The 25487-nt window shown below is 57.9% G+C and overlaps 1 protein-coding gene across 1 annotated transcript in view; it reads left to right on the forward strand.

The window, feature by feature from the left end:
* The window catches only part of CELSR1 (cadherin EGF LAG seven-pass G-type receptor 1), a 152063-nt gene that overhangs the window by 107552 nt on the left and 19024 nt on the right, over window positions 1–25487 (forward strand). The window contains exons 10-23 of the mRNA XM_079937142.1: window positions 3985–4170; window positions 5534–5647; window positions 6469–6643; window positions 7229–7370; window positions 9996–10116; window positions 11811–11994; window positions 12555–12656; window positions 13323–13417; window positions 13857–14066; window positions 15285–15468; window positions 16990–17133; window positions 21931–22135; window positions 22957–23124; window positions 24810–24936. Coding sequence (XP_079793268.1) covers window positions 3985–4170; window positions 5534–5647; window positions 6469–6643; window positions 7229–7370; window positions 9996–10116; window positions 11811–11994; window positions 12555–12656; window positions 13323–13417; window positions 13857–14066; window positions 15285–15468; window positions 16990–17133; window positions 21931–22135; window positions 22957–23124; window positions 24810–24936 — 2157 coding nt within the window. The remainder of the gene's footprint in view (window positions 1–3984; window positions 4171–5533; window positions 5648–6468; window positions 6644–7228; window positions 7371–9995; window positions 10117–11810; window positions 11995–12554; window positions 12657–13322; window positions 13418–13856; window positions 14067–15284; window positions 15469–16989; window positions 17134–21930; window positions 22136–22956; window positions 23125–24809; window positions 24937–25487) is intronic.

Genomic DNA, 25487 nt, shown 5'->3' on the forward strand with positions numbered 1-25487 from the left:
AGGTCCATGTCCGGCACCTGCAGGGCGGGTGTGCACCTGAGTGACGCAGCCAGAGGCTCACGTAGCTCCGCCCCGAAGCCTAGCCTTCCCGATGCGTGCGCGGGGAGCCTGGTGTCTTCTGTCTCCCCACACCCGCTGCTGGTCCCCCGTGTGAAGGACGGGGAGGTGACCACCTCAATGCCTGGCAACAGAGATGTGAGGATGGGGCCCCAGGGAGGCCTGACTAACCCTGCCTGGTGGGGGCTGGGGGCTCAGAGCCCAGGCGGGACCCCCATCTCTTCTCGAACCTGTCCCTCACCCCTCACCTGCCCCCTCACCCCTCACCTGTCCCTCACCCCTCACCTGCCCCCTCACCCCTCACCTGTCCCCTCACCCCTCACCTGCCCCCTCACCCCTCACCTGTCCCCTCACCCCTCACCTGCCCCTCACCTGGCCCCTCACCCCTCACCTGTCCCCTCACCCGCCCCCTTACCCCTCACCTGTCCCCTAACCCCTCACCTGCCCCTCACCTGCCCCCTCACCCCTCACCTGTCCCCTCACCCCTTACCTGCCCCCTCACCCCTCACCTGCCCCCTCACCCCTCACCTGCCCCCTCACCCGCCCCCTCACCCCTCACCCGTCCCCTCACCCCTCACCTGCCCCCTCACCCCTCACCTGTCCCCTCACCGCTCACCTGCACCTCACCTGTCCCTCACCTGTCCCTCACCCCTCACCTGTCCCCTCACCCGCCCCCTCACCCCTCACCTGTCCCCTCACCGCTCACCTGCCCCTCACCTGTCCCTCACCTGTCCCTCACCTCTCACCTGCCCCCTCCCCCTCACCTGTTCCCTCCCCCGCATCACTGCTCAGGAGTGTCTCCAGCGCAGGCCCGTTTGGGTTGCACTGAAGGCGCAGTTTGTGCCTCTGGGATAATTACAGCCGTCATCGTTTATCCCTTATTAACCAGTAATTTTATCAGTTTATCAGGCGGTCCCAGAAGCCAGCTCTGGGCCAGAACTTGGCAGGCACCCTTCTGCCCGGGGATGGTACTTTCCTCTGTGCTGGTTTCCCTGTTGGAACAGATTAAATTGGCTGGTTCAGGTGATGAATGGGAGCTTGCAGGTGGTCATTGGCAGTGGGCTCCGTGTCGGAAAAAGTATGCTTTCTGCGGAACAACACCCAAAGCCACAAACTCCCATATTGTTTGAGGAATTACGTTACGGGTAGCTAATCCAAAAATGAAGGGCTTTTGCCAGGAGCTGTGGCCAGCTCCTCCCTGTGGAAGGCTGGGTGGCAAGAGTGGTGACCTCGGGGGGATCCACCAGACCCCAGTGCCCACCCAGCAGGCCGCCTCGGGGCAGTTTCCAAAGGCTGGTCAGCTGGGGATCACAGGCGTGTTCCGGGTTATTTTCACATGGCGTTTTTGGGATGCAGGCCTCCTGCAGGCCCCCTGAGCTCTGGGTGCAGGAGTCTAGGTGTTCCGGCCTCCACAGCAGGCCAGACAAGGTACATAGTCATCCTACCGCCCAAACAGTTTGGGTAATTGCTCTTAGGCGCCCTAAATCCACCTTCATTGTCAAGCGGGCTAACGTGGCTGCTGTTAAACACCTCTCCTAAATCCGGGGGCAGATCTAAGGTGGTAAGTAGTTAACGGCCACTGTCCTGGGATCGTTCTGCAGACGTTGCTTTTGTTTGTAGACGTCCGTCATTTCATTGTTGATCTGCTGGCTTTGGGGTTTTTTGTTAGCAAGGACAGCGAAAGAGAATGGCCAGGGAAATGAATGAGTTGACTCAGACTTCTGTGGAATGAAAGGAAACAAAATGTGAAAAGGTGAAAAATTATCCTCTTCAGTTGACTCTCAGTTGAGGCGAAAAATCAAAGTACATTATTAGTTGCGTTGTCTTTATCATCAGCTAAATACATTTTCTATTTTCCATCATGATTTCTTCTTTGACCCATCGGGTATTCACAAGTATACCTCTCAGCAAACAGGGGGCATTTTCTAGTAAATCATTTGATGTTTCTAGCATAATTGCAGGTCAGAGAACATACGTGGTATGATTTCAGACCTTTGAGATGTGTTGAGACTTGCTTTAGAGCCCAGCATTCAGTCATTTTTGCGAATATTCTAGCTATACTTGGAAAGAATGTGTGCGCTGCAGTTGTATTCTGTGGCGTTCTCTATATGTCAAGCAGGTGACGTTTGTTCACGTAGCATTCCAATTTTCTATATCTTTATTGATTTTGGGGGTCTGTCTGCTCAGTTACTGAGAGAGGTGAGTTAAAAATCGCCAACCATGGGCTTCCCTGGTGGCGCAGTGGTTGAGAGTCCGCCTGCCGATGCAGGGGACATGGGTTCGTGCCCCGGTCCGGGAAGATCCCACATGCCGCGGAGCGGCTGGGCCCGTGAGCCATGGCCGCTGAGCCTGCGCGTCGGAGCCTGTGCTCCGCAATGGGAGAGGCCACAACAGTGAGAGGAAAAAAAAAACGAAACCAAAACCAAAAAATCTCCAACGTTGATTGTGGCTCATCTCTTATCCTTTCAGATCTGTCAGTTTTTGCTTTGGAGGTTCGGAGGCTGCGTTATTGGTACATGCAAATTTAGAATCGTTTTCTCTTTCTGGAATATTGGCTGTTATCACGATGAAAGTCCTCCTTATCTCTCATAATTATTTTTGCCTTAAAGTCTACTTTGTCTCATAAACCAGCTTTCTCTTTGTTGGTGTTTCCGTGATGTAGCTTTTTCTGTCTTTCTCCTTCCAGCATTTCTGTTTCCTTACATTTCAGGCGTGTCTCTTTTAACCAGGGCACTAATAGTTTTTTTTTAACCTGCTCTTTAAGTTGAAGTTATCTTTAAACATGAGTATCTTAGATTAGTTACAACGCTGTTTTTTTTATATTTCTCACATGTATGTTTTAATTGAAATATAGTTGATTTACAATCTTACATGTATTTAAACTTGGTAGTTTGAGTCTAATTTCATGAAATGGAAAAATTAGAGCCAGAAATAAGAGTCTGCTGGTACCTGAATCTGTTTCCTTGAAAGCTCTGTGGTTCCCATCACTATTTTCAAGTCTGTGTCTGATGACTCTCTCGTCTGGATTCCCATGGGTCTATTTCAAGCACACGGTCCTGTCTCCTCACGTACTTGGTTATTTTTGATTGAATGCTGGGCATCATGTTGAAAAACTAGAGAGAATTTGAAACTAAGATGGTGGTGTCCCATCCCCCATGTTTGCTTCTGGTTGTCAGCCCTCACCCTGGGCAGGCTCTGAGTTCCAGTTTCTCTCCTCCCAGCCTCATGAACCAAGAAAGCTTTGCACAGCTGTCAGCCTCAGCTGTGCCTCCCAGGACCCGCTGACAGCCACGTGGCAACGCGCTAAGCTTATTTCTGCAGATTCCCATTTTCTCCCTGGTCGTGCTTCTGTAACTTGCAGGGACTTGGGTCGCTCTGATGCCTGAGACAGGTGTGCCTTAACTTTTCGTCTCATTTTCCTAGGTGTTCTCAGGAGGAAGGTGGGTCCAAACTACCCAATCCTTCACTGGGGAAAGGGAAGCATGATCTCAGCATTGCCCCAGCTACATTTTCTTAAAATGTGAACATCTTAGGCCAGTTATAATGCTGATTTCTCTTTTTTCATTCATATATTTGAACATGGTGGCCTGAATCTTGTCTCATAAGATGAAACATTTACATCCAAAAATAAGAGCCCAGTAGTCACCTGAATCTGTGGTTGTTCCCCTTACTTAAGTCCAACGGGCTTTCTCTTACTTGACCTCTGTCAACGTTCGACACTTCTTACCATAGAAGAGGCATGTAATTCTGAAGAGTGTTACGTACAGGCAACGGCAAATTAAACTTTGCCTAATTTTTAAGTCCATCTTTGATCCAGTGGCCTGTGGTAAGTCTGTTTGCGTGTTTTTGTTACTTAAGTGATTGCAATGTATCTTGTATTTTGTCATCATCTCCTCAGTGACTAGTGTAGCTCTCCCCGTCCTACAGATCCTGAACAACTACGTCCAGTTTGAGGTGTCCCACGGCCCCTCGGATGTGGTGTCCATGAGACTGTCCAGGTCGCGCGTGGCTGACGGGGAGTGGCACCACCTGTTGATAGAACTGAAGAGTGCCAAGGAGGGCAAAGACATCAAGTACCTGGCAGTCATGACCTTGGACTATGGGGTGGACCAGGTGAGTGCGCACCTGTACCCCCTTTGGAACAGACCCCTTCACTGGGAAACCACTAGCACATCCCAGTGTAGCTGTACCACAGTACATAGTGTATCACATTATGTACATCACAGTGCTATATTTTTTGTTGTTGTTTTTAATTTTTATTTATTTATTTATTTTTGGCTGTGTTGGGTCTTCATTGCTGCGTGCGGGCTTTCTCTAGTTGCGGCTCGCGGGCTCTAGGCAGGCGGGCTTCAGTAGTTGTGGCTCGCGGGCCTAGTTGCTCTGCAGCATGTGGGATCTTCCTGGACCAGGGATCGAACCCGTGTCCCCTGCATTGGCAGGCGGATTCTTATACGCTGCGCCACCAGGGAAGCCCAGACCCCTTCACTGGGCCTGTGGGTAAACAGAGCGACCCCTCCAGGTGTCAGGCCCTGCCAGAGCCCTTGTGGATTCGAGGAAGCGCTTTCTGGGCTTCCCTGAATTCGGGTCTCGTGTTCCTCCTGTGCTGAGGACACTGGAATCTGCACCTCATCCCCTTTCCAGATGGTCCCCTCCTGGCGTCAGGCACTGGACTTGGTCCGTCTGTGCGTCCCATCACGATGCCATTGGTGCCGTCAGCAGAGGTTTCTCGTAGCAAAGCTGGCTTGCGCCGCAGCTGCACGCTCAGTGCTGTGCCTCGGGGTACAGAGATGGATATGGGTGGGGGAGCAATGAGATCCAGGTTCCAGAGGGGGCTGTGGGACACCAGAGAGGTTTGCGCGTCCCAGATGGGCAGGTGGCATTCCAGGCAGGGCGACTCAGAGGACACGTGCTGAGCCCTGCTGGATTTCCAAGGTTTGCAGCCAGGTAACCGGAGGCATCTGTACGGGACCCCCACGCGCTTCAGGGGCTACTCGTGGTCCCTCAGTGCTTTTGGAGTCCAGGCTCGCCTTACACCTGGTTCTGGGAGTGAACTGCCGTGTTCTCCGTGTGCACCTGCCTGAGCCTAAGGGTCCAGCTGAGACTCTTCTAGATTCCTGCCCCTGTGGACGTGTTTTCCACTCGCTGCCACTTTCTAGTTTGTCAAGCTTTTTCACGCAGCGGCTTGTTGGCGGTGCCCACGACAGAGAGGGAAGGGTGGCCCTCATCCCCCCAGATGCCCATCTTGGCTGGGCTGGGACATGGACACATGTCCTCTGACGGCTTCCTGCACCCTGCCCATCACACACACAAACAGCCGTGTTCTCCACGGAGAAGGCTGAGCCGGGCCCTCTGTTTGGAGGCACAGACGTCCTCAGGCTGTGAGGGGCTTGCCAGTGCGACTGCATTTTAGCCTTTGAGCAAATTCTTTCCAGCCAGACGTTTCCAGATGGTGCATGCAGCCCCTCTCTTTGCACAGGACACGGTGCAGATCGGGAACCAGCTTCCTGGGTTGAAGATGAGAAGCCTCATCGTGGGTGGCGTGTCTGAAGACAAGGTCTCCGTGCGCCGCGGTTTCCGGGGCTGCATGCAGGTACCCTCCCCGAGCCCGGCCCTGGCCCGCCGCGTCCTGCTCAGGGGTGGCCAGCACCGCAGTTGGTGTCCTTGGTCATCCTGTTAGTTTTCAGTAAACGAATGACTTCTCTAATCGCCAACCCAGCTTCAGCAAACCCAGTTTCCCGCTTAGAGCCCCCTCCTCTCCCAGGCTTCCCCTCGAGTTCTCCTCACAGCCACGCCACGGTCGGCCGCCTGCAGCTCTGTCTTCATGTCACTTCCAGAACCTGCCCCTCGCTGCCTGCACCAGCCCCACCCCCCGTGCTCACCTGGACGGGTCCCTCGCTCGTCCCCTAGACCAGGTGTTCCCTGCTTCTGCCTGCGCCCCCAAACCCCAGCCCCGCTGCAGGGAAATCAATCCTTAGTTCCTTCCCCTGAGCCCCCGCCCCGCCCCCGGGCAATCTGGCCCTGAGGTGCCTCGCACGGGTGGCCCCCCCACCTCGGCACGTGCCCCCTCCTCCCAGGAGCTCCCTGCTCACTTTCATCAGCGGCCGTGCTCGCGCATCATCCTCATTATTTTTCCTCCGTGACCCTCACCATGGAATTATCGGAATATGGAATCATTCCGTCTTCACTCCGGGTGGCCTGTCCCCCTGCCTGGGATCCACGCCTGGGGGGAGCAGAAGTGCCCCTCATCCCTGCCGTCCCCCCACCAGTCCCAGCCCTTTCGATAAATGAGGCGTAGCTTTTAAAACAAGGGACCCAAGAGAATTTGGGGTTCTCTTAACCCCTGGTTACCTTCTGGGGTTCCTCCAGCCCCAAGGCCCCAACACCAACTCTGGCTGCCCTTCTTTAACGCAGGGTGTGAGAATGGGGGAGACGGCCACCAATATCGCCACGCTGAACATGAAGGACGCCCTCAAGGTCAGGGTGAAAGATGGCTGTGACGTGGAGGACCCCTGCTCCTCTAGCCCCTGCCCGCAGCATAGCCACTGCCACGACACCTGGGACGGCTACTCCTGCATCTGCGACAGAGGTGGGCGCCCACAGCCCCCCTTTCCTGGTGCCCGTCGGTGGAGGGTGACGCCTTTGGTGTTTAAAGCACATTGTGGAAAGCCGAGTTGGGCAGCGGCTCCCCCATCACCTCTCTGGGGGTCTGGGGCGCCCTGAGCTTTGTTTCGTAACTAAGGAGTGTCCCTGTGTCCTGTGTCTTCTTCACGTGGGGGACAGGGGACACTTCCGGTTGGATCCTCAGGGCATATACTGAGATGAGGGAGAGTCTGTGAAAGGCGCACATTTAAAAAATAATATGTTCAGGGGTTGTCTCTGAATTTGGAGGTGATGTGGCTGTCCTCAGCTGGTACCCACCCGCTGTGAGCCCTCCCGGGGGGCCTGGGAGGCAGGCCCTCATCTCTGCGTTTCCAGGTCTGACCCCCCCGAGCGTTTGTGCTTCCTGGGACTCCGAGAGGCTCTGCCACTTTCCTCTGCAGAGCGGCATGGCAAGTCGAGGCTTGGGGAAGCCGCAGATTGCTAGCACATCCTAACACAGAGGGTGTCGCTCTGGAAAGCGGACTCGCAAAGCCAGATCCTGGGGTGGGCTAACGCTGGCCTGTCCCCGCAGGGTACTTTGGAAGGAAGTGTGTGGACGCGTGTCATGTGAACCCCTGCAAGCACGTGGCAGCCTGCGTGCACAGCCCCGACTCCCCGCGGGGCTACGTGTGCGAGTGTGGGTCCGGCCACTACGGGCAGTACTGCGAGAACAGGTGAGAGTGCGCCCTCGCTTTCAGGGTCCACGTGGCTACTTCTCCTCCTGACCTGTTCTCTCCTCTTTGCTATTTAACCCCCAAATACGTATGGTTCAGGATAACAAGGACATATCTTTTTCAATTTGGCATGAAATAAACGAGAATCCAGTTGGGCATCTCACACTAACCCCACTGAGCATGTTTCCACCCCAGAAACGCACAGCACAGCTCATTTATCAAGAGCCCAGCTGTGCACAGAGCAGGCGGTCGCTGAGATACGGGAAGATGAGCGTAATTACGGAAAACACTTTATCTTTCAAGTCGGGAGTGGCAGTCATCTCTGCTGTGCGCGTAGAGTCCTGGTGTAATTCACTGGGGGCATCTTGGTCTCCAGGCCCCCGCGGTCCAGGTGTGTAGTCATCACAGGATGAGCACTTTCTCCCAGGTGGGGCCACGAGGTCCTTCACACACCAAGGCTCCAGCCCCTTTGGGACGTGATGCGGTGAAGGTTGCTGGTCCTCGGCCAGTGCCGGGCCGTCCTGGCACAGAAGCCGCGCGGTGCCAGCCTGCTGCGCCTGGCCGGGACACCTCGCCCTGCTTTTTGTCCACTGGGGACCGGAGTGTGTGCTGTAACCCCACCCGTGACCCGGATGCAGCACCGCCCTCGGCACCGCACAGCCCGTTGGATGATGGCGGGTTGGGAGTCAGCGGGGCTGGGGCGTTCCAGCGGGGACACCAAGGGGGCAGGGCCGGAGAGCAGTGATGGGATGAGACCCGTCTAAGGAGCTCAGCGCGTGGGTCCCGGGCAGAGCCGGCGCGTGCTGTCCCAGCATGTTCTGCGCCGGGGAGACGCACAGGCCTGGGTAGAGGGCCTGCCTGCAAACCGGGAACAGAGCTGGGCTTTGTAGAGGCCGCAGGGGCTCCGCAGAAAAGGGGCAGGATCAGGTCTGGGTGTCAGAGCGCCCCCAGCTCACAGGTGGAGTGTGGTGGAAGCAGACGGAAGGCAGAGGCAAAGGGACCAGCTGGGAGGCCGTGCGGCGTCCCCAAGGGCTGGCGATGCCCGCAAGGCAGGGCTGAGGAGACAGCGAGAAGGGGTGCGACACCAAGCCTCTGGGATCCCCACACTGTTGATGTAGACCCATCAGCACCAGCCTGGAGCCCCAGCCCCTCCTGGTCGTTGTTATGCCCCGAGTGTGTACACAGCCGGTACTTAATAATTGCTGGTTCCCAGCCCATCCTGGTCGTCGTTATGCCCCGAGCGTGTACACAGTCGGTACTTAATAATTGCTGGTTCCCAGCCCATCCTGGTCGTCGTTATGCCCCGAGCGTGTACACAGCCGGTACTTAATAATTGCTGGTTCCCAGCCCATCCTGGTCGTCGTTATGCCCCGAGCGTGTACACAGCCGGTACTTAATAATTGCTGGTTCCCAGCCCATCCTGGTCGTCGTTATGCCCCGAGCGTGTACACAGCCGGTACTTAATAATTGCTGGCTCCCAGCCCATCCTGGTCGTCGTTATGCCCCTAGCGTGTACACAGCCGGTACTTAATAATTGCTGGTTCCCAGCCCATCCTGGTCCTTGTTATGCCCCTAGCGTGTACACAGTCGGTACTTAATAATTGCTGGTTCCCAGCCCATCCTGGTCGTTATGCCCCTAGTGTGTACACAGCCAGTACTTAATAATTGCTGGTTAGGTGAACAAGTGAGTAGGAGAGGTTGATGGCCGGTAGGTGGGCGGCTGGAATGCCGTTAGCCAGGATAGTAAACACAGGACAGCGTTTCATTTTGCGGAGCCTGAAGGACACTCGGGGGGCATCCCCAGGCAGACAGGTCAGCAGCGGACACTCAAGTGAGCGCTCAGGTGGGGAGTGGGCGTAGGGTGACAGCAACAGGCAGCAGCCGCCACCGGGCGGGGCAGGGAGGAACCTGGCCTCGGCACGGTGGAGGTCGCCTGTTTCAGGGTCTGCCCGGGCACCTCAAGGGGGCGGGACTGGGCAGGTCTGACGGTTCTGAGTCCACCGTGTCCAGCCCAGGGCTGCTCTGAGCTGACTGAAGCAGGCTCCACATCCCAGGAAAGGCTGCTCCCAGTATCCATGGGGATGTGGTCAGCATTTGACCCCGGGGACCCGGGAAGCATCATTGCTGCCAATCCCACCGGTCTTGTGCTCCCGGGACCCGGGAGAAGGTTGCCCAGGGCAGCTGGGCTCGGTCTGCGCTGGGTGGGGCTGGCTGAAGAACCAGCCTGACAGTGGGTTGGTTGTCCCTGAGCGCCCTCCCTCGTGGGCCAGGCGTCGTGGTGTAGGGGTGCTGAGCGGAGAGAACTTACTGACACGGTGCTCACAGGAAGCTGGGTTGGGGCACTCACCTGCATCTTGCAGGTGGAAGAAAAAGGTGAGCAAACAGATTATTTTAAAATAACAGTATTGTAGGTAGAACCCTTCCAGATGCAGGGCCCCGGAAGGCTGGGCATAGGTCATAAAATGCTAAGTCCTGCAGGTGGGGGCCAGCAAGGGGGCAACGGACCACTCAGGGGGGCGGGAGGTGCCCAGAACTAGTCCAGCCAGGCCCAGGCCTCCATCATCCCTCTCGTTCCAAAAAGGGCAGTTCTGTACACCTTCCGTCTGCCATCTGGTTTCCCAACAGGATCGACCTTCCGTGCCCCAGAGGCTGGTGGGGGAACCCTGTGTGCGGGCCTTGCCACTGTGCTGTCAGCAAAGGCTTCGACCCCGACTGCAACAAGACCAATGGGCAGTGCCAGTGCAAGGTGAGGCCCGGCCGCGGGCGGACGGCAGGGACCCAGGGAGACGGCGGGGCGTGCGCACCCACACACCCGCCCACACGTCTACCTGGACACGAACACACACACGCTTGGGTACTCACAGGGCTCACTGTGGGTGAGCACAGCTTGCAGGTTCTCGCCTGTGAGCTGGCTCAGCCCCGCACACGGTCACGGGAAACCAAGCAATTTCTGTGAGTTTAACTCGTCTTCGTCACCAAACATGGTTCTCCTGATCGGTCATTTTCCTGGTCTTTTATCAAACCACTCAATGATCACCAACAGTTTAAAAAATACTTAATTAATGAATTTGCCTGCTCCGGTCTCAGTTGCGGCACGCAGGATCGTTGCCGCGTGCGGGATCTTCAGTTGCGGCATACGAACTCTTACTTGCAGCATGTGGGATCTAGTTCCCTGCAGGGATCAAACCCGGGCCCCCTGCATTGGGAGTGCGGAGTCTTAGGCCCTGGACCACCAGGGAAGTCCCCAGTGATGACCAACATCTAAAATATGAAAAGCTTTGCCCACTCCCTTGCCTCGGGTGCCTGTCGTCCTCGTGCACAGCCGCAGTGTTCTCAGCCCAAAGCACAGGGAATCCCGGCCCTCTGGGCCTCCCAGAAAACTCCACGTACCTTCAGAATGTTGTGTCGACAACTGCCGTGAGCTGCCGGTAACTTGAGTCCCAAAGGAGAATTCTGTGCGTAACAGTAGCCGCTCGGAGGGACGCGCTGTCCCGTGGCCAGGCTTGCTGACCCAAGAGGGGAACCTGCCGTCACGGCGCCCTCTGATGCTCCCCGGCGCCCTGTCTGACATGCGTCATGTCCCGCGTGCTCCGCCGTGCCTCCGATGTCGCCTGAAAAATCATAAGGGCCCTAGCAGATCAGGACCGCGCAAACCACATGGTGTGAGATGGCGGTCATGGCACTGGTGGGGGGCAGGGCAGGAGGAGAGTGAGGAGGGTACCTGGGGGAAACATGCCTAGGGTTTTTTTTTTTCATCAAAAATTGTAGAAAATGCAGAAAGGACTGTATGAACAGTGACAGTGATACCGTGTGCCCTCCCAGAGTGACTGCTCACATGCAGTGCCTCAGGCACTGGAAGACACACAGTTGGAGCCGCCTGTGGGACAGTTCCGTGTCCCTGCCTGACACAGAAGCCTCTGTCACTGGCCACAAGTCTGCCCAGTTTGCAGCTGGGGACCCTTGGACCTTGGGAAGCCAAGTGTCCTGGCAAGGGCAGTGTGGCCAGTGAATGGCCAAGCTGGGCGTAAATCCAGGACTTCCCAGAACTGAAGCCCACGCTCTTGACCATCAGCTTGACCTGCCCGGTGACAGATGTTCGGGTGGCTTCTAATTTCTCACAATTAAAAAAAACAAAAACACCTCCATCAGCCATCCTGGTACCCTGGTGCATAGATCTGCATTTGAATGACTGTTCCTCTTTAGGACAGATGGTGGCTTACGGTGTTTGCTGAGATGTGAGAGAGGGCGTCTTTTCCTGGAGGACACACCTGCCCCGTCCGTCCTGGGGGCCCCAGACGCCGCTGGCCTGGAGGCCGTGGGTGGAGGACAGCCGGGAGGCCAGGGAGCCGGGCGGGAACCCTGACGTTGCTCAGGAAACGCCCTCCAGGTGTAGGTTGTCTGCGGTGTCTGACGTCCAGCCTCTGCTTCTGGCTCTTGCAGGAGAATTACTACAGGCCCCCGGCGCAGGACACCTGCCTGCCGTGTGACTGCTTCCCGCACGGCTCCCACAGCCGCGCGTGCGACATGGACACTGGCCAGTGCAGCTGCAAGCCCGGCGTCATTGGCCGCCAGTGCAACCGCTGCGACAACCCTTTCGCCGAGGTCACGGTCCTCGGCTGCGAAGGTCCGCGTTGCCCTTGACCCTCTCAGGCTGTACGGCAGGGACAGGCCACTGTGTGTGTGCGTGTGCATGTGTGCACGCATGTGTGTGCGTGTGTGCACCTGTCTACATGTGCATGCGTGTGTGCATGTGCGTACGTGTGTCTACATGTGCGCGCGTGTCTGCGTGCGCGTCTCTGCATGCGCCTGCATGTGTCTGTGTGTGCATGCACGTGTGTGTGTGCCTGTGTGTCTGCGTGTGTGTGTGTGTGCCTGTGTGTGTGCCTGTGTGTCTGCGTGTGCGTGCGTGTGTGCATGTGTGTGCACCCCGCACTCCTGGGGCATGGTGGGGGCGCCTGACAGCCTCCTGGTCCAGCTGTGTCTGCTTGGCCTTCTGTCCACTGGCCCGTCAGGAGGCGTGGGTCAGAGCCTGCGTCCCCTCCCCCGCTCTAACACCGATGCAGGGTGCGAGGGGTCTGGTTCTTGGCGGGGGCGGGGCCTCCGTCCAGGAGGAGCCTGTGGAGCGCGCTGCACGTCTGTGCACGGATGTGCCAGGCTGAGCGCCTTCTCCCCTCTGTACCCCAGTGATCTACAACGGCTGTCCCAGAGCATTTGAGGCTGGCATCTGGTGGCCGCAGACCAAGTTCGGGCAGCCGGCCGCAGTGCCGTGCCCTAAAGGGTCTGTGGGTAAGTACCGCGGGGTGTGGCTTGTGGCATCCGTTCCAGGCAGAACATTAGACGGAGGCGTGCGGCTTGCGGGAGAGCCGGCCGAGGCATCGGAACTCACCGGAAGTTCCGTGTTGAAATAGTTCCTTTAGCCAAAGTGATCAGGGGGGTAAGATAACTTTTTCCTCTGTCGTAAATGATAAAACCTGGAAAGAGCACAATGAAAATACAGAGAGTCTAGTGGCTGGGATGGGGACGGCGGCGGGGAGGCTCGGACAAGCTGCCTCACCGTTCACGGCATTGGCATCTCATCGTAAAACGGGGATGGTAGCTGCGTCTGGCCACAGGGGGCCGGGGGAGGTCTGGTGAGTCAGTGCAGAGAAAGCAGCAGCCCGGAGTGGGATCCGGGTGGGCTTGCAGCGCATGTGGACACGGTGGGTGCTCAATGGACCACTCAGCCGATTTCTCTTTTCACGGACTCGCTCAGGTGTCCACCCATAGTTGCTGGGCAGCTCAGGCCAACGGTAAGGCCCGGTTGTGAATGTCAGGCAGCTGTCAGCGTGTTCCCAGGTCTGAGGGAAGAGCAGCGTTGGCTTCGTGGCTATGGTACCTGCCGGCCCTGGGCCAGCCGAGGGGTTCATTCACAGTTCAGCTTTCAGGCTTGGCGGCTCCTTCTCTGTTCCCTAGGAAACGCGGTCCGGCACTGCAGCGGGGAGAAGGGCTGGCTGCCCCCAGAGCTCTTTAACTGCACCACCGTCTCCTTCGTGGACCTCAAAGCCATGGTAGGCTGCACCCTGGGGACATGCAGGAAGAGGGTGGACTTCCAGGCTGACGGGTCATGCTGGTCCCAGGCTGGGCAGGGCCCGGAGACAGCACATCTGTTTGGCGCGCCGCGGCAGCCGTCTCCTCTTCCCTTTCCAGATCCCACCCTGCGTCTGGTTCTGCAGACTCAGAGTCCCCACGTCCGAGCCCCCCGCCTTGCCATCCGCCCATGACTCACGGTGGCATCCTCTCTCCCTTCTTCCACCTGGTGTCTTTTTCCAAGTGCTTTTTAGCCTGACAGACCCTCCTTTTTTGTGCCACGGCCATCAGTCCAAGTTCATTTTGGGGCTTGGGGATTTTTAAAGTTCTTTTCTGACAAGGGTATTTCCACTGGAAAGTAGTGGATTCTGAGTCAGGGGAAGGGCCCAGGGCCGACCTGGCGCTTGCTCCCCGACCCAGAACGAGAAGCTGAGCCGGAACGAGACGCGGATGGACGGTGACCGGTCCCTGTGGCTGGCCCGGGCGCTACGCAATGCCACGCAGCACACAGACGCGCTCTTCGGCAACGATGTGCGGACGGCCTACCAGCTGCTGGGCCGCGTCCTGCTGCATGAACGCAGCCAGCAGGGCTTCGAGCTGGCGGCCACGCGGGACGCCGACTTCCACGAGGTAGGAAGGCGGCGGGCAGAGAGCCCCACACGTGCAGGGGTGAGCTGGACCGGGGGCCCTGGCTTGGTCGTGGAAGGTCGTCTGGCCCGGTGTCCTCAGGGCAAGACTGCCCTTTTCAGACGTGAGCCCAGGCCAGTTCAGTGACCAGCAAAAGCGTTTCCAAGTGTTAGGAGCGTCTTGGCAAAGGGACAGGCCTGATGGTGACGACAGCGGTGCCGCTGTCAGCTGGCCACTGTGTGCGCGCCAGTGTCCTGGGGGCTACAGGAATCGGCCCACTTGTTCCCACACACGTCCTGTGCGAAGCTCGGCTGTCGCCCTGCTTTACAATTAAGGAAGCTGAGGCGCAGGGAACCAAGGGCACACAGCCCATAAGGGGGGGTGCCAGGACCGCCACCTCCAAACTCCGAGGTCCTGCTCTCACACGGCTTGACGCCTCCTGCTGCAGACAGTCCTGTTTGTCTTTAAGTGATCAGCCCCTGAGGCGTGTCTTTAGCGTAACTGGCGAGAGGCGCATTCATCCAGTTTATAAGCTGCTCTTGCCAGGGGTGCGGGTGAGGCGTGGCATTGCCTCGTGCTTCCCCTTCACTCCTCTCTAAGGCCTCCCCGTCCACACAGAGCCCCCGGGGGCCTCCCCTGTCCGTGCGGAGCCCTCAGGGCCTTGGCAGTGTTCCCGCACCTGTATTTCAGTCCAGGTCTGAGAGTCGAGGCCCAGGGATTTGTTTCCACTTCCGGTTCTTTGCAAACAGAAGTTTTCCGACCTGGTTTCCACCTGGGTTGTGGCCCCTGAATCCCCGTGACAGCCCGAGTGTCCTCCCCACGCTGCCCCCTGTTCATCTGAGGTGTTCAGGGCGGGAGCGTCACCGAACTGGAACCCGCAGCGCGTCCTCGGTTGCCTTGCTGTGGGCTCAGCGACGGGGCGACCGTTCCCAGGCCAGGCTCTCCTGGTGGGACCGGGGGTTCCGATATAACAGGGGGCGTCTCCGCACGCCTGCTCCCCTTTGTGTCTCGGGGTGCACACGGTGAACCCCCCTGCAAAGTGTCCCCCGACACGTGTCTCCTGCCTTGGAGCTGAGACCACAGCCTCTCGCGGTTTCTGATCCTGGCCCGGCCTGGTCCTGTGACCTAAAGGCTCTCTGGAGCCTGGGCCCCAGCGTGTCAGCCAGGCCTCCGCCGGCCAGCCGCTCACATGAGCTGAGCGCCGTCTGTCTGTCTGACCAGGACGTCGTCCAGGCGGGCAGCGCCCTCCTGGCCCCGGGCACCAGGGCCGCGTGGGAGCAGGTCCAGCGGAGCGAGGGGGGCACCGCGCAGCTGCTGAGGCGCTTCGAGGCCTATTTCAGCAACGTGGCCCGAAACCTGCGGAGGACCTACCTGCGGCCCTTCGTCATCGTCACCCCCAACATGAGTGAGGCTGTGGGCCCGGCGGGGGGGACGGTGGAACCCCGGGGCCCATCTCAGGTGCAGCCCCCCTCCGCCATCTCTGGGAGAAGGGTCGACGCTGGCAGGATCTTGGTGGTCCTCTTACCTTCAGAACTAGGTGTGGCGCTGCCCGGGGAAGTGGGCTGGAGGGTCTGGCGGCAGGTCCAGCCTCCAGGCTCACCCAGAGGCACAGACCCTGGGAGAGGGCCGGGGACAGGCAGCTGGCACCTGGCGGAGGGGGAACCCCCTCTCTGGGCTGGGAGCCGAGCCACCAGCAGAGCCAACGCTTGTGGACTGAGTCACCCCGAGGGCCCAGGACGTGCTGCTTGGGGGTCAGGGGTTGAACGTCGGCTTCCTTCCTGGGGAGGAAGCCCTGGTGGGGCAGGCCTACCCACCGAGGCATAGCCGCAGAGTCCCTGGAGCGGGGCCCGTCCTCCAGGCCGGGGCTGCTGGTTTCCTCCTCCCGTGACTGTTTACTTAGCACCCCCATGGGGGCTCGGGCAGGACCCAGGGATTGCCCCTTCCCAGGGAATCGCCCCTTGAGTTAGCCGATTATCTGTCGCCAGGAGAGCCTGAGCCTTTAACCCAGGTGCGGCGGCATCCCTGGCGTGAACTCTCAGGCTCCCAGGGAGGGGCCCTCACTTCCTGACCAGAAGATGTTCGGGCTGGTCTGCACCTCCCAGGCCCACCTGAGCCCAGGATGCCACCTGCCTTGCATTGGGGTGGAGGTGGGCTTGGGAGCCCGTCATCACTGGGGCGGGACAGAAGGGTGAGCGCCCAGCATTCCGGCCTCTGTCCCGAGAGAGGGTCTGGCAGAGCCGGCCTGCAGACTCTCGGGGACGGACAGGACACGGGCGCCTGACGGGCACCTGGTGTAGCTGTTGCCCCCCAGCCCCTTCCAGAGACTTCAGGCAGGTCCCGGCCAAACCTCTGGCCCGCCTCTGCCCGCACACCCCTCCAGTGTCCTTCTCTGATGCCCTGTGGTTGGGACCATCGCCCCTGCACTGGGCCGAGAGCTTCCTTCTTGGTTCTCCCTGGGCTCGGGCCACAGGCCAGCCCTGTCCATCCTCCCAGTCTTTGGGGCCAGTGGCCCCTGCCTCCCGTGTTCCAGGGCTCCCACCCACCCTGGTCCTGAGCGCCTCAGGTGGGAGCACAGCCCTTGCCTGTGCAGTGAATTGAGGGTGCCCTTTGTATCGGGGGTGTTGGAAAAACGGCTCAGCGGGAAGACCTGGGGGGTCGCCCTGGAGCCTGCAGGGCTGACTGCCAGCAGGGACACAGCTGCAGGGAAAAGACACGCCCATGGGGGGGGCCGGGGGGCGCCTCCTGAGCTCCCCGAGACCCCCAGTGAGGCACCGGGCTGTGTGACTCAGCAGGAAGTGGAGGTAGGTTCTGTTTAAAGGTGATCGCGGACAGCCGTCCTGGTCGGGTTGAAAACGGCACGGGTCCGGGCAGGCTCTCCGCGGGAGGGCTTGGGAGCCGCGTGTGATGGAGGTGCCTGTCCCCGCAGTTCTCGCCGTCGACGTCTTCGACAAACTGAACTTCACGGGAGCCTGGGTACCGCAGTTCAAGCACCTGCGGGACGAGGTCCCCAAAGACCTGGAGTCCTCGGTCTTCTTCTCGGAGGACTTCTTCAAACCACCCGAGAGGAAAGGTAAAGCTGCTAAGACGCGACGGCCGCCCTTGGGGGCGGCAGGTGGAGGAGGGCGGGCCTCCGTGGTGCCGCAGGGGGCGTGGGTCCGCTGTCGTCGCAGCGCCACCTGCGCGCGCACATCTGCCCTGCATCCAGCAGCCTGTTTGCTGGCGTCAGACGGAAAGGCAATGGTGGGGTGTTTCTTACAAAACTTTGGCTAATTTATAAGGTGGTGAATGAGTGAACACCTAAATCGTGCGTGAGGTTGTCTTCCTTGTGCGGTGAAAAGCTGCCTCTCCGTGGATGTAAAATTTTTAGACTCCTCCCTGCCCCCCCCACCCCCCGCCAAAACCAAACCAGAGCCGTCTGTGTGCAGTTCTCCAGTCCTGGGTTAGGACTCTAATACCACACGGCTTAAACATGTTGAATTTTCTTAAAGTATTTTTCACAGATCCACTCAAGCTACTGAAAATGTCTGCCCCAAGGTAGGAGCTTGAAGACATAAAATTCTGTAACGGACAGTTAAACATCTGAAGGGTTTTAGTAAATTCGTTTCGTAGTTACATGGGTCTTATTCAGGCATCTTAAAAACTTCTAAAGAGGGCTTCACACGGAGGTGGGATCAAGCTTGACGACTGACCCCATCTTACAAGTTGTATTTATTTGGGATCGATTTGGGTTTTCAACAGTCAGCGGTGTGTTTTGTTCATAGTTATCCTCAGAATAGCGATATACAGACATCACCCCTTTATCTGTGGTTTCTGAGTTTTCAGTTACCCAAGGTCAACCATGGTCTGGAAAATTCCAGAAATAAACAATTCATGTTTTAAATTGCATGCAGTTCTGAGTAGCTCCTTGCAGACTTACTCCATCCACCCTTCGTTCAGTGTATTGGTCACTTAGGGATCAGATCGACTGTCCAAGTATCACAGGGCTCGTGTTCAAGTGACCCTTATCTACCTAATATGACGACCTCAGAAGCTGGCAAGTCAGTTGTGCCAAAGGGAAGCCACGAAGTGCTTCCTTCAAGTGAAAGGGCGAAAATTCCCGACTTAGTAAGGAAAGAAAAATCATACGCTGGGGTTGCTCAGATCCCCAGTAAGAAGGGATCTTCTATCTGTGAAATTGTGAGGAAGAAAAAGAAATATATGCCGGTTTGCCATTGTACCTGAAACTAAAAGTTACAGCCACAGTGCATGAGAAGTGCTTAGTTAAGATGGGAAAGGCATTAAGTTTGTACAATAAGGTATTTTGAAAGAAAGAGAAAGAGACCACATTCACATGACTTTTAATGCAGTGTGTAGTTGTAATTGTTCTGTTTTATTATTGGTTATTGTTGTTTTCTTCATGTGCCTAATTTACAAATTTAGCCTTATCATAGGTGTGATGTATAGGAAAAAATATACTGTATAATAGTGTTGTAATAACTGCAGTTTCAGGCATCTAGTGGGGGTCAGCCCTGGGGCTTGGCTCTGAGCCTCTGCCCACCTCTCACCCGCCCCCTCGGGCTTCACCAGGCTTACGTCCTCCTTCCTCAGACACTGACCTTCTCCCCTTGGCCCAGATCCCTTCTTCGCTCTGACTCCCTCCTAGGCAGGCTCTCCAGCCCTTGGCCCAGGAAGCATGTGTGCGTGTTGCCTGTTCTACTGGGGTGAGGTACCCCCGGATGCTTTGCCCAAGGGGGCCTCTGGTACCCACTTGCTGGCTGACTGGTTAGCTGGGGACACGATGGGCCAGTCGAGTCTTGGAAAGAACTGGGCTTTAAACCCATCGATGTGTCTGGGGCCAGGAGCAGACACGGGGAAGGAGTGTGTGTGCTCTGGGGTCACGGTCATGACACGCTCCCGAGAGGCCACCCCGCTGCGGGGTGCTGTCTGGTGTCCCCGCTGCAGCCTCTCACTTGATGCCCCCGGGAGGTGACAGCCCTGCTGGAGGAGGGGGCCTGGAGCCCGGCCCAGCGCGACTGAACAGAGGCAGTGGAGCCAGGCGGTGGGAGGCTTAGGGAGCACCGAGTCAGCGTCCTTATGGGGCCCCGCTTTGTGGGACTTCACAGGAGCGGGGAGACGCACTTGCTGCTGAAGATGATAACATCGGCTCGTCAAGTCCGAGCCCTCGACAGGGAGGCGTCTGTCTCAAGTCAGGGTGGGGGCCTGGGAGGGTCACCCAGCCTGGGGGAGCATCGGGCCCTCCACTCAGGAAGCCCACAGCCTGCACTGCCCTCGCCCAGAGGAAGAGCCGGAACAGCCCAGTTAGGTGACTGGCCAGACAGAGCAGGAGAGGGGGTGGTGACTCCACGCACCTTCCCAAAAGCTCTCAGCCAGACCCTGGAAAAGAGCAACCCTAGCGGCAGTTGGAGCCTCCTGCCTCCCTGCTGACCCCAAAGCCAGAGTGTCGACCAGCCTGCGTCACTAACCAGCCTGAGTGAGGCTAGGCGGTGTTGCTAACCAGCCTGAATGTAGCTAATCAGGGTTGTTAACCAGGCTGAGTGTGGCTAACCAGTATTGTTAACCAGTCTGAGTGTGGCTAGCTGGTGCTGTTAACCAGGCGGAGTGTGGCTATCCGATATTGCTAACCAGGTTGAGTGTGGCTAACCAGTATTGTTAACCAGGCTGAGTGTGGCTAACCAGTATTGTTAACCAGTCTGAGTGTGATTAGCTGGTGCTGCTAACCAGGCTGAATGTGGCTAACCAAGGTTGCTAACCAACCAGTATTGTTAACCAGCCTGAATGTAGCTAGCCGGTGCTGTTAACCAGGCTCAGTGTGACTGACCAGTATTGTTAACCAGGCTGAGTGTGATTATCTGGTGCTGTTAACCAGGCTGAGTGTGGCTAACCAAGGTTGCTAACCAACCAGTATTGTTAACCAGCCTGAATATAGCTAGCCAGTGCTGTTAACCAGGCTGAGTGTGGCTAACCAGTATTGTTAATGAGGCTGAGTGTGGCTAGCTGGTGCTGTTAACCAGGCTGAGTGTGGCTAACCAGTATTGTTAATGAGGCTGAGTGTGGCTAGCTGGTGCTGTTAACCAGGCTGAGTGTGGCTAACCAGTATTATTAACCAGTCTGAGTGTGGCTAACTAGTGCTGTTAACCAGGCTGAGTGTGGCTAACTGGTGCTGTTAACCAGCCTGAGTGTGGCTAACCAGCATTGTTAATCAGCCTGAGTGTGGCTAGCCAGTATTGTTAACCAGGCTGCGTGTGACCAGTATTGTTAACCAGTATGCGTGTGATTAGCTGGTGCTGCTAACCAGGCTGAGTGGGGCTAACCAAGGTTGCTAACCAACCAGTATTGTTAACCAGCCTGAATGTAGCTAGCTGGTGCTGTTAACCAGGCTGAGTGTGGCTAACCAGTATTGTTAACCAGGCTGAGTGTGGCTAACCAGTATTGTTAACCAGGCTGAGTATGACTGACCAGTATCGTTAACCAGCCTGAATGTAGCTAGCCAGTGCTGTTAACCAGGCTGTGTGGCTAACCAAGATTGCTAACCAACCAGTATTGTTAACCAGCCTGAATGTAGCTAGCCGGTGCTGTTAACCAGGCTGAATGTGGCTAACCAGTATTGTTCACCATCCTGAGTGTGGCTAGCTGGTGCTGTTAACCAGGCTGAGTTGGCTAGCCAGTATTGCTAACCAGGTTGAGTGTGGCTAACCAGTATTGTTAACCAGGCTGTGTGGCTAACCAGTATTGTTAACCAGGCTGAGTGTGGCTAACCAGTATTGTTAACCATCCTGAGTGTGACTAGCTGGTGCTGTTAACCCAGCTGAATGTGGCTAACCAAGGTTGCTAACCAACCAGTATTGTTAACCAGCCTGAATGTAGCTAGCCGGTGCTGTTAACCAGGCTGAGTGTGGCTAACCAGTATTGTTAACCAGGCTGAGTGTGGCTAATTGGTGCTGTTAACCAGGCTGAGTGTGGCTAACTGGTGCTGTTAACCAGGCTGAGTGTGGCTAGCCGGTATTGTTAACCAGCCTGAGTGTGGCTAACCAGCATTTTTAATCAGCCTGAGTGTGGCTAGTTGGTGCTGTTAACCAGCCACTGACCAGCACGGCCCTGAGCAGGGTCAGAAGGGCCTGAAAGGTATGTGGCGTCCCCATCACGGGGGCAGAGGGGAGACCCTCCCCCACTGCACCTCTAGCCCCCACCCCCTGCTCTGCTCTTGTCCTCCCCTCCCCCAGACGTGTCGCCCCTCCCAGAACCCGACCCTCAGGGCTCCACCGCCCGCCCCTCTGGAGCCTGTGCTCTGCGCAGTGCGTACTGGGCGGTGGATGTTTCCGGAGACAACTCCTGGACCAGGCACAGCCAGGGCACTTTGTGGACTGTGGAAAATGTGGGTGACTGTGGCTGCTTTCTACAAAGTCAGTCTCCAGGTTCCCCACATAAGTGGAATCTACATTATTTGACCAGCTTCTCTCACTGAGCGTCGTGTCCTCAAAGTTCATCCACGTTGAAGCCTGTGCCAGAACCTCCTTCCTTTCTAAGCCTAAACGACATCTCCTTATACGGGTGGGACCGCGTGTTGCTTATCCAACATCCGTTGATGGACACTTGCGCTGCTTACACCTTCTGGCTGCTGTGAATCGCGCTTGCTGTGAGCGTGGGTGTGCAAGCATCTGTCGAGTCCCTGCTTTCAGCTTTTTGGGGTGCACACCCGGAAGTGGAGTTGCAGGGTCCTGTGGTGGTTCTGTGTCTGATCTTTTGAGAAACCTCCTGCTGTTTTCCATGGAACATCTACTGATTTCAGGAAGCAGCGGCTCAAGTAGAAGGCGATTTGGTGGGAACACAGGCGTCCAGCCCCCTTCCTCACGCTGTGCTTACGTTGCAGAGGGCCCCACGGTGAGGCCGGCTGGTCGCAGGGCCGCCCCCCAGACGGCACGCCCGCAGCCCAGCGCCGAGATGGAGGCCCCATTCAAGAGGCGGAAGAGACACCCCGAGGAGCCTGGCCAGTTCGCCATCGCCCTGGTCATCATCTACCGGACCCTGGGGCAGCTCCTGCCCGAGCGCTACGACCCAGACCGCCGCAGCCTCAGGTGAGCCTGGCTCCAGGAGCTCGGGGAGGGGGGGGCAGTTTCCAGAGGGTTCCGAGGCTTCCATAAGTCAGAATCTCAACCACCGGAACATCTGTACAAGCACACTACGCAGTGACCCCGGCCCACGGCCAGAGACCACTGCCCTGTGATCTCCCTGGGACAGAGGTTCGGGGTCTGCCTAGTGTTTCTGCCGGGAACGCCCCTCCCCAGCACACACCCCAGGCTCAGCAGTGTAATTCCTGCTCGGGGCATCCGTCCCCGCACACCTGCCTGCCACCGGCTGTTGGCGGCCCCAGTACCTAGGGCAGCTCAGTAAATACCGGCGGAAGCAGCCGATGCCACCGCAGGGCTTCGAGGCCTGAGCAGAGGCGGAGCACAGAGGCTTCACTCTTCAACCTCAGAATCACTTCCAGCTCCTGCCTGGCTCTGTGGCCTCCATGTGCATCCTTCCCGGTGGCTGGATGACAGGCCTCTCTGAGCCGTCACCACGGCACCAGCTTCCTTTCACTGGGCATTCCCAGCGTTCCAGGGATTTGCTGTTCTCCATGGTGGGGCCTTGACGTCTTCACGTACATACCTTATCTTCATTTTAAATTTCCGAAGTCTGCCTTTGTCCCAGAGGTGACCCTGTGCTTGCCCGTTGGTGATTAAACCTTTACCAAGGCCTCACCACCCCTCCCTTAGCCACGCCTTCCCAAGGGCTGAGGCCGCGGCTCCGAGCTCGTGCGCCTGATTCTGTCCCTCCTGGAGAGACCTCTGCACTGTGTCCCCATCAGGGCTGCACACAGGTTTGTGCCTGTGCCCTGGCTTCTCCCCTGCAGGCTGCCTAACCGGCCCGTCATCAACACACCCGTGGTGAGCGTGGTGGTGTACAGCGAGGGGGCCCCGCTGCCCAGCCCCCTGGAGAGGCCCGTCCTGGTGGAGTACACCCTCCTGGAGACCGAGGAGCGCACCAAGCCGGTCTGCGTGTTCTGGAATCACTCCATCAGGTACGGGTGATGCCCCTCCCTGCCCTGGAACGCCGCATTCCTTGGGGGGCTTTGCTGAGGCCAGGTGTGCCTGCGCACAGGTGGTCAACGCTCCGTTGGCAGAGCGCCTTGGGAGCTTTTCTGTGGCCCATTGCTTCCCTTCCAGCCCCTCCTGGGGGTGTCCGAGTCCCCCATAGGCCCACAGTTACACACATGTGCACAGGCATGTACACATATGCACACCTGGAAACACAAACATACACGTGTGCACACGCCCCCAGCTATGACCATGCACACGTGTGTACACGAATGCACACAGACACATCTGGAAGCACAGGCGTGCACGACGTTCACACACAGGGTCACACATACACGCACACGTGCACAGGCACACGTGGAGATCCCTCGAGAAGGCCAGGTGGAGACGGGGCCCCTCGCCTGCGGGACTCCGGCCAACAAGCACCCCATCCACCACCAGAAAAGGCCGGGGTTCTGGACACACACGGGGGCGGGACTCAGACTGGGCCCAGGGTCCTCCCACCGACAGCGGAAAATCCCTGATGTGCACAGGGGAGTCCCTGTACCAGGGGAAGGTCCCTGGCCTCAGCCGTCCCGCCCTGGAGACCCACGTGGCAGCTGCTGGGGCTGGTTTGACCCCTCAGAGGCCCCGCTCACATCAGCAGCGTCCGTCTGCCTCCCATCCCCGCCCCTGACGCTTGCAGCCAGGACGGAGTTTTGTGCTCACTCCATGCAGCCCAAACGTTCCCCCAGACTGCAGTCCCACTAGGTGGGTCGGGTCTCTGCCGCGGGGGCTCTGCTGGGCGCCCGCGCTGGGAAGCAGGTTTGGATCAGCAGGCACCACGCGCCACTCTCTCCCTCCTTCTGTAGTTTCCAAATTCCAGTTAATGAGCGACCCGCCTAGCGCCTGGAGGGCAGTAGACGCTTGGCTTACAAAAGAGAATGCAGGGTCCACTTTCACGACGAGGCCGGGTTGAGGGCTGTCTGGCACGCGTTGGGCTCGGCTGTCTCGCATGGTCGGTTGATTGAACCCCAGCGATTAGGCAGCCGGGGCTCTAATTATCCTCTGCTTTGCGCTGCATCTGCCATCCCAGACCTTAAAGTTCTGGGCAAACGTGTGTTAGCCTCCACGTCCCATTTTACAGATGAGTACACTGGGGCCAGAGAAGCTACTTGGCTCTCCCAGGGCCAGGGAGGGCAGGGCTGTGTCTGAGGCCGAGACACACCTGTAGCAGCCTGTCCCTTGGGGCTTCCCATCAGTAACACGGGGTCGTGATGGGGCCCTGCTTCCAGGCAGTTGCCGTAAAACGTTGTGCAAATATGAAGATGAAAGTATAAAACGGGTGTGAGATGTTTCTTCTTAAATCATCGAGCCTCAAAAGGAGACCAGAGCACACAGTGGCTATTTTAACAGCTGACTAATGTCTCCGGCAAAGGGGCCTGCGACATCCCGCTGCAGTTTTACTGCTGAATGACGCGTGAACGTGAACGGCAGAGGGTGCTCATCAGAGGCCCCCACCGGCCTGGAAAGGGAAGGGAGAGGGTTCACACGGTCCCAGGGGCCGCTGGGGCTGTGGTCCTCACGGCGATGACAGTGGCACTTGGCTGGGGCACAGCGAAGATGTTGCTTGGGCTCCAGTGGGGGCGGGAGGGCCCCAGGGACCCATTCACCCTGCTTTTCTCTGCAGCGTCGGTGGGACCGGAGGGTGGTCGGCCAAGGGCTGTGAGCTGCTGTCCCGAAACCGGACCCACGTCACCTGCCAGTGCAGCCACGCGACTAGCTCGGCCGTGCTCATGGACGTCTCCCGGCGTGAGGTGGGCACCGCCCCCAGGGCAACCCCTGCCCAGCTGGCAAGTGTGTCCTGGCCCCCAAGCCCGCTCTTCTGTGAGCTGCGTCTTTCCTGCTAAGGGCTTTGAACAAACTGAAGCCACAGTTAAAAACTGTGCTCCAGGAGGACTGGGCAGAATCTGTTAGGATTTCCGCAACAGAACCCCCTTAGAAGAGTTTTCAAAGAGCCCAGGTTGTAAATTAGAAACGGTTCTGGCAGTCCAGAACCTCAGAGAGGAAACCCCTGGAATGCACACCTCACTTCAAAACAGGGTTCTCAGCAGTCTGTTAGGTGATGCTGTTTCTGCTGCGCTTTGAATTTTAAGGAAGAAAAGAGACGGCTGGCGGGAACAAAGGGAGTGTCTCTCTTAAGGGCTGCACACACTGGCCCCAAAGGACAAAGGAGGCTCGGTCAGGAGCCCCGAGCGGCAGCGGGACAGCTCGTGTTTAGCCTCCAGTGTTTTCGGTGGCCTCTGTGGGCCTCCAGGGAGGCAGGGGGGCCCAAGCAGGGCAGGGTCAGCCTGGCAGCGTTGTGTCC

The sequence above is a fragment of the Stenella coeruleoalba genome, assembly GCF_951394435.1.
Source record: "Stenella coeruleoalba genome assembly, chromosome: 11".
Taxonomy (NCBI): domain Eukaryota; kingdom Metazoa; phylum Chordata; class Mammalia; order Artiodactyla; family Delphinidae; genus Stenella; species Stenella coeruleoalba.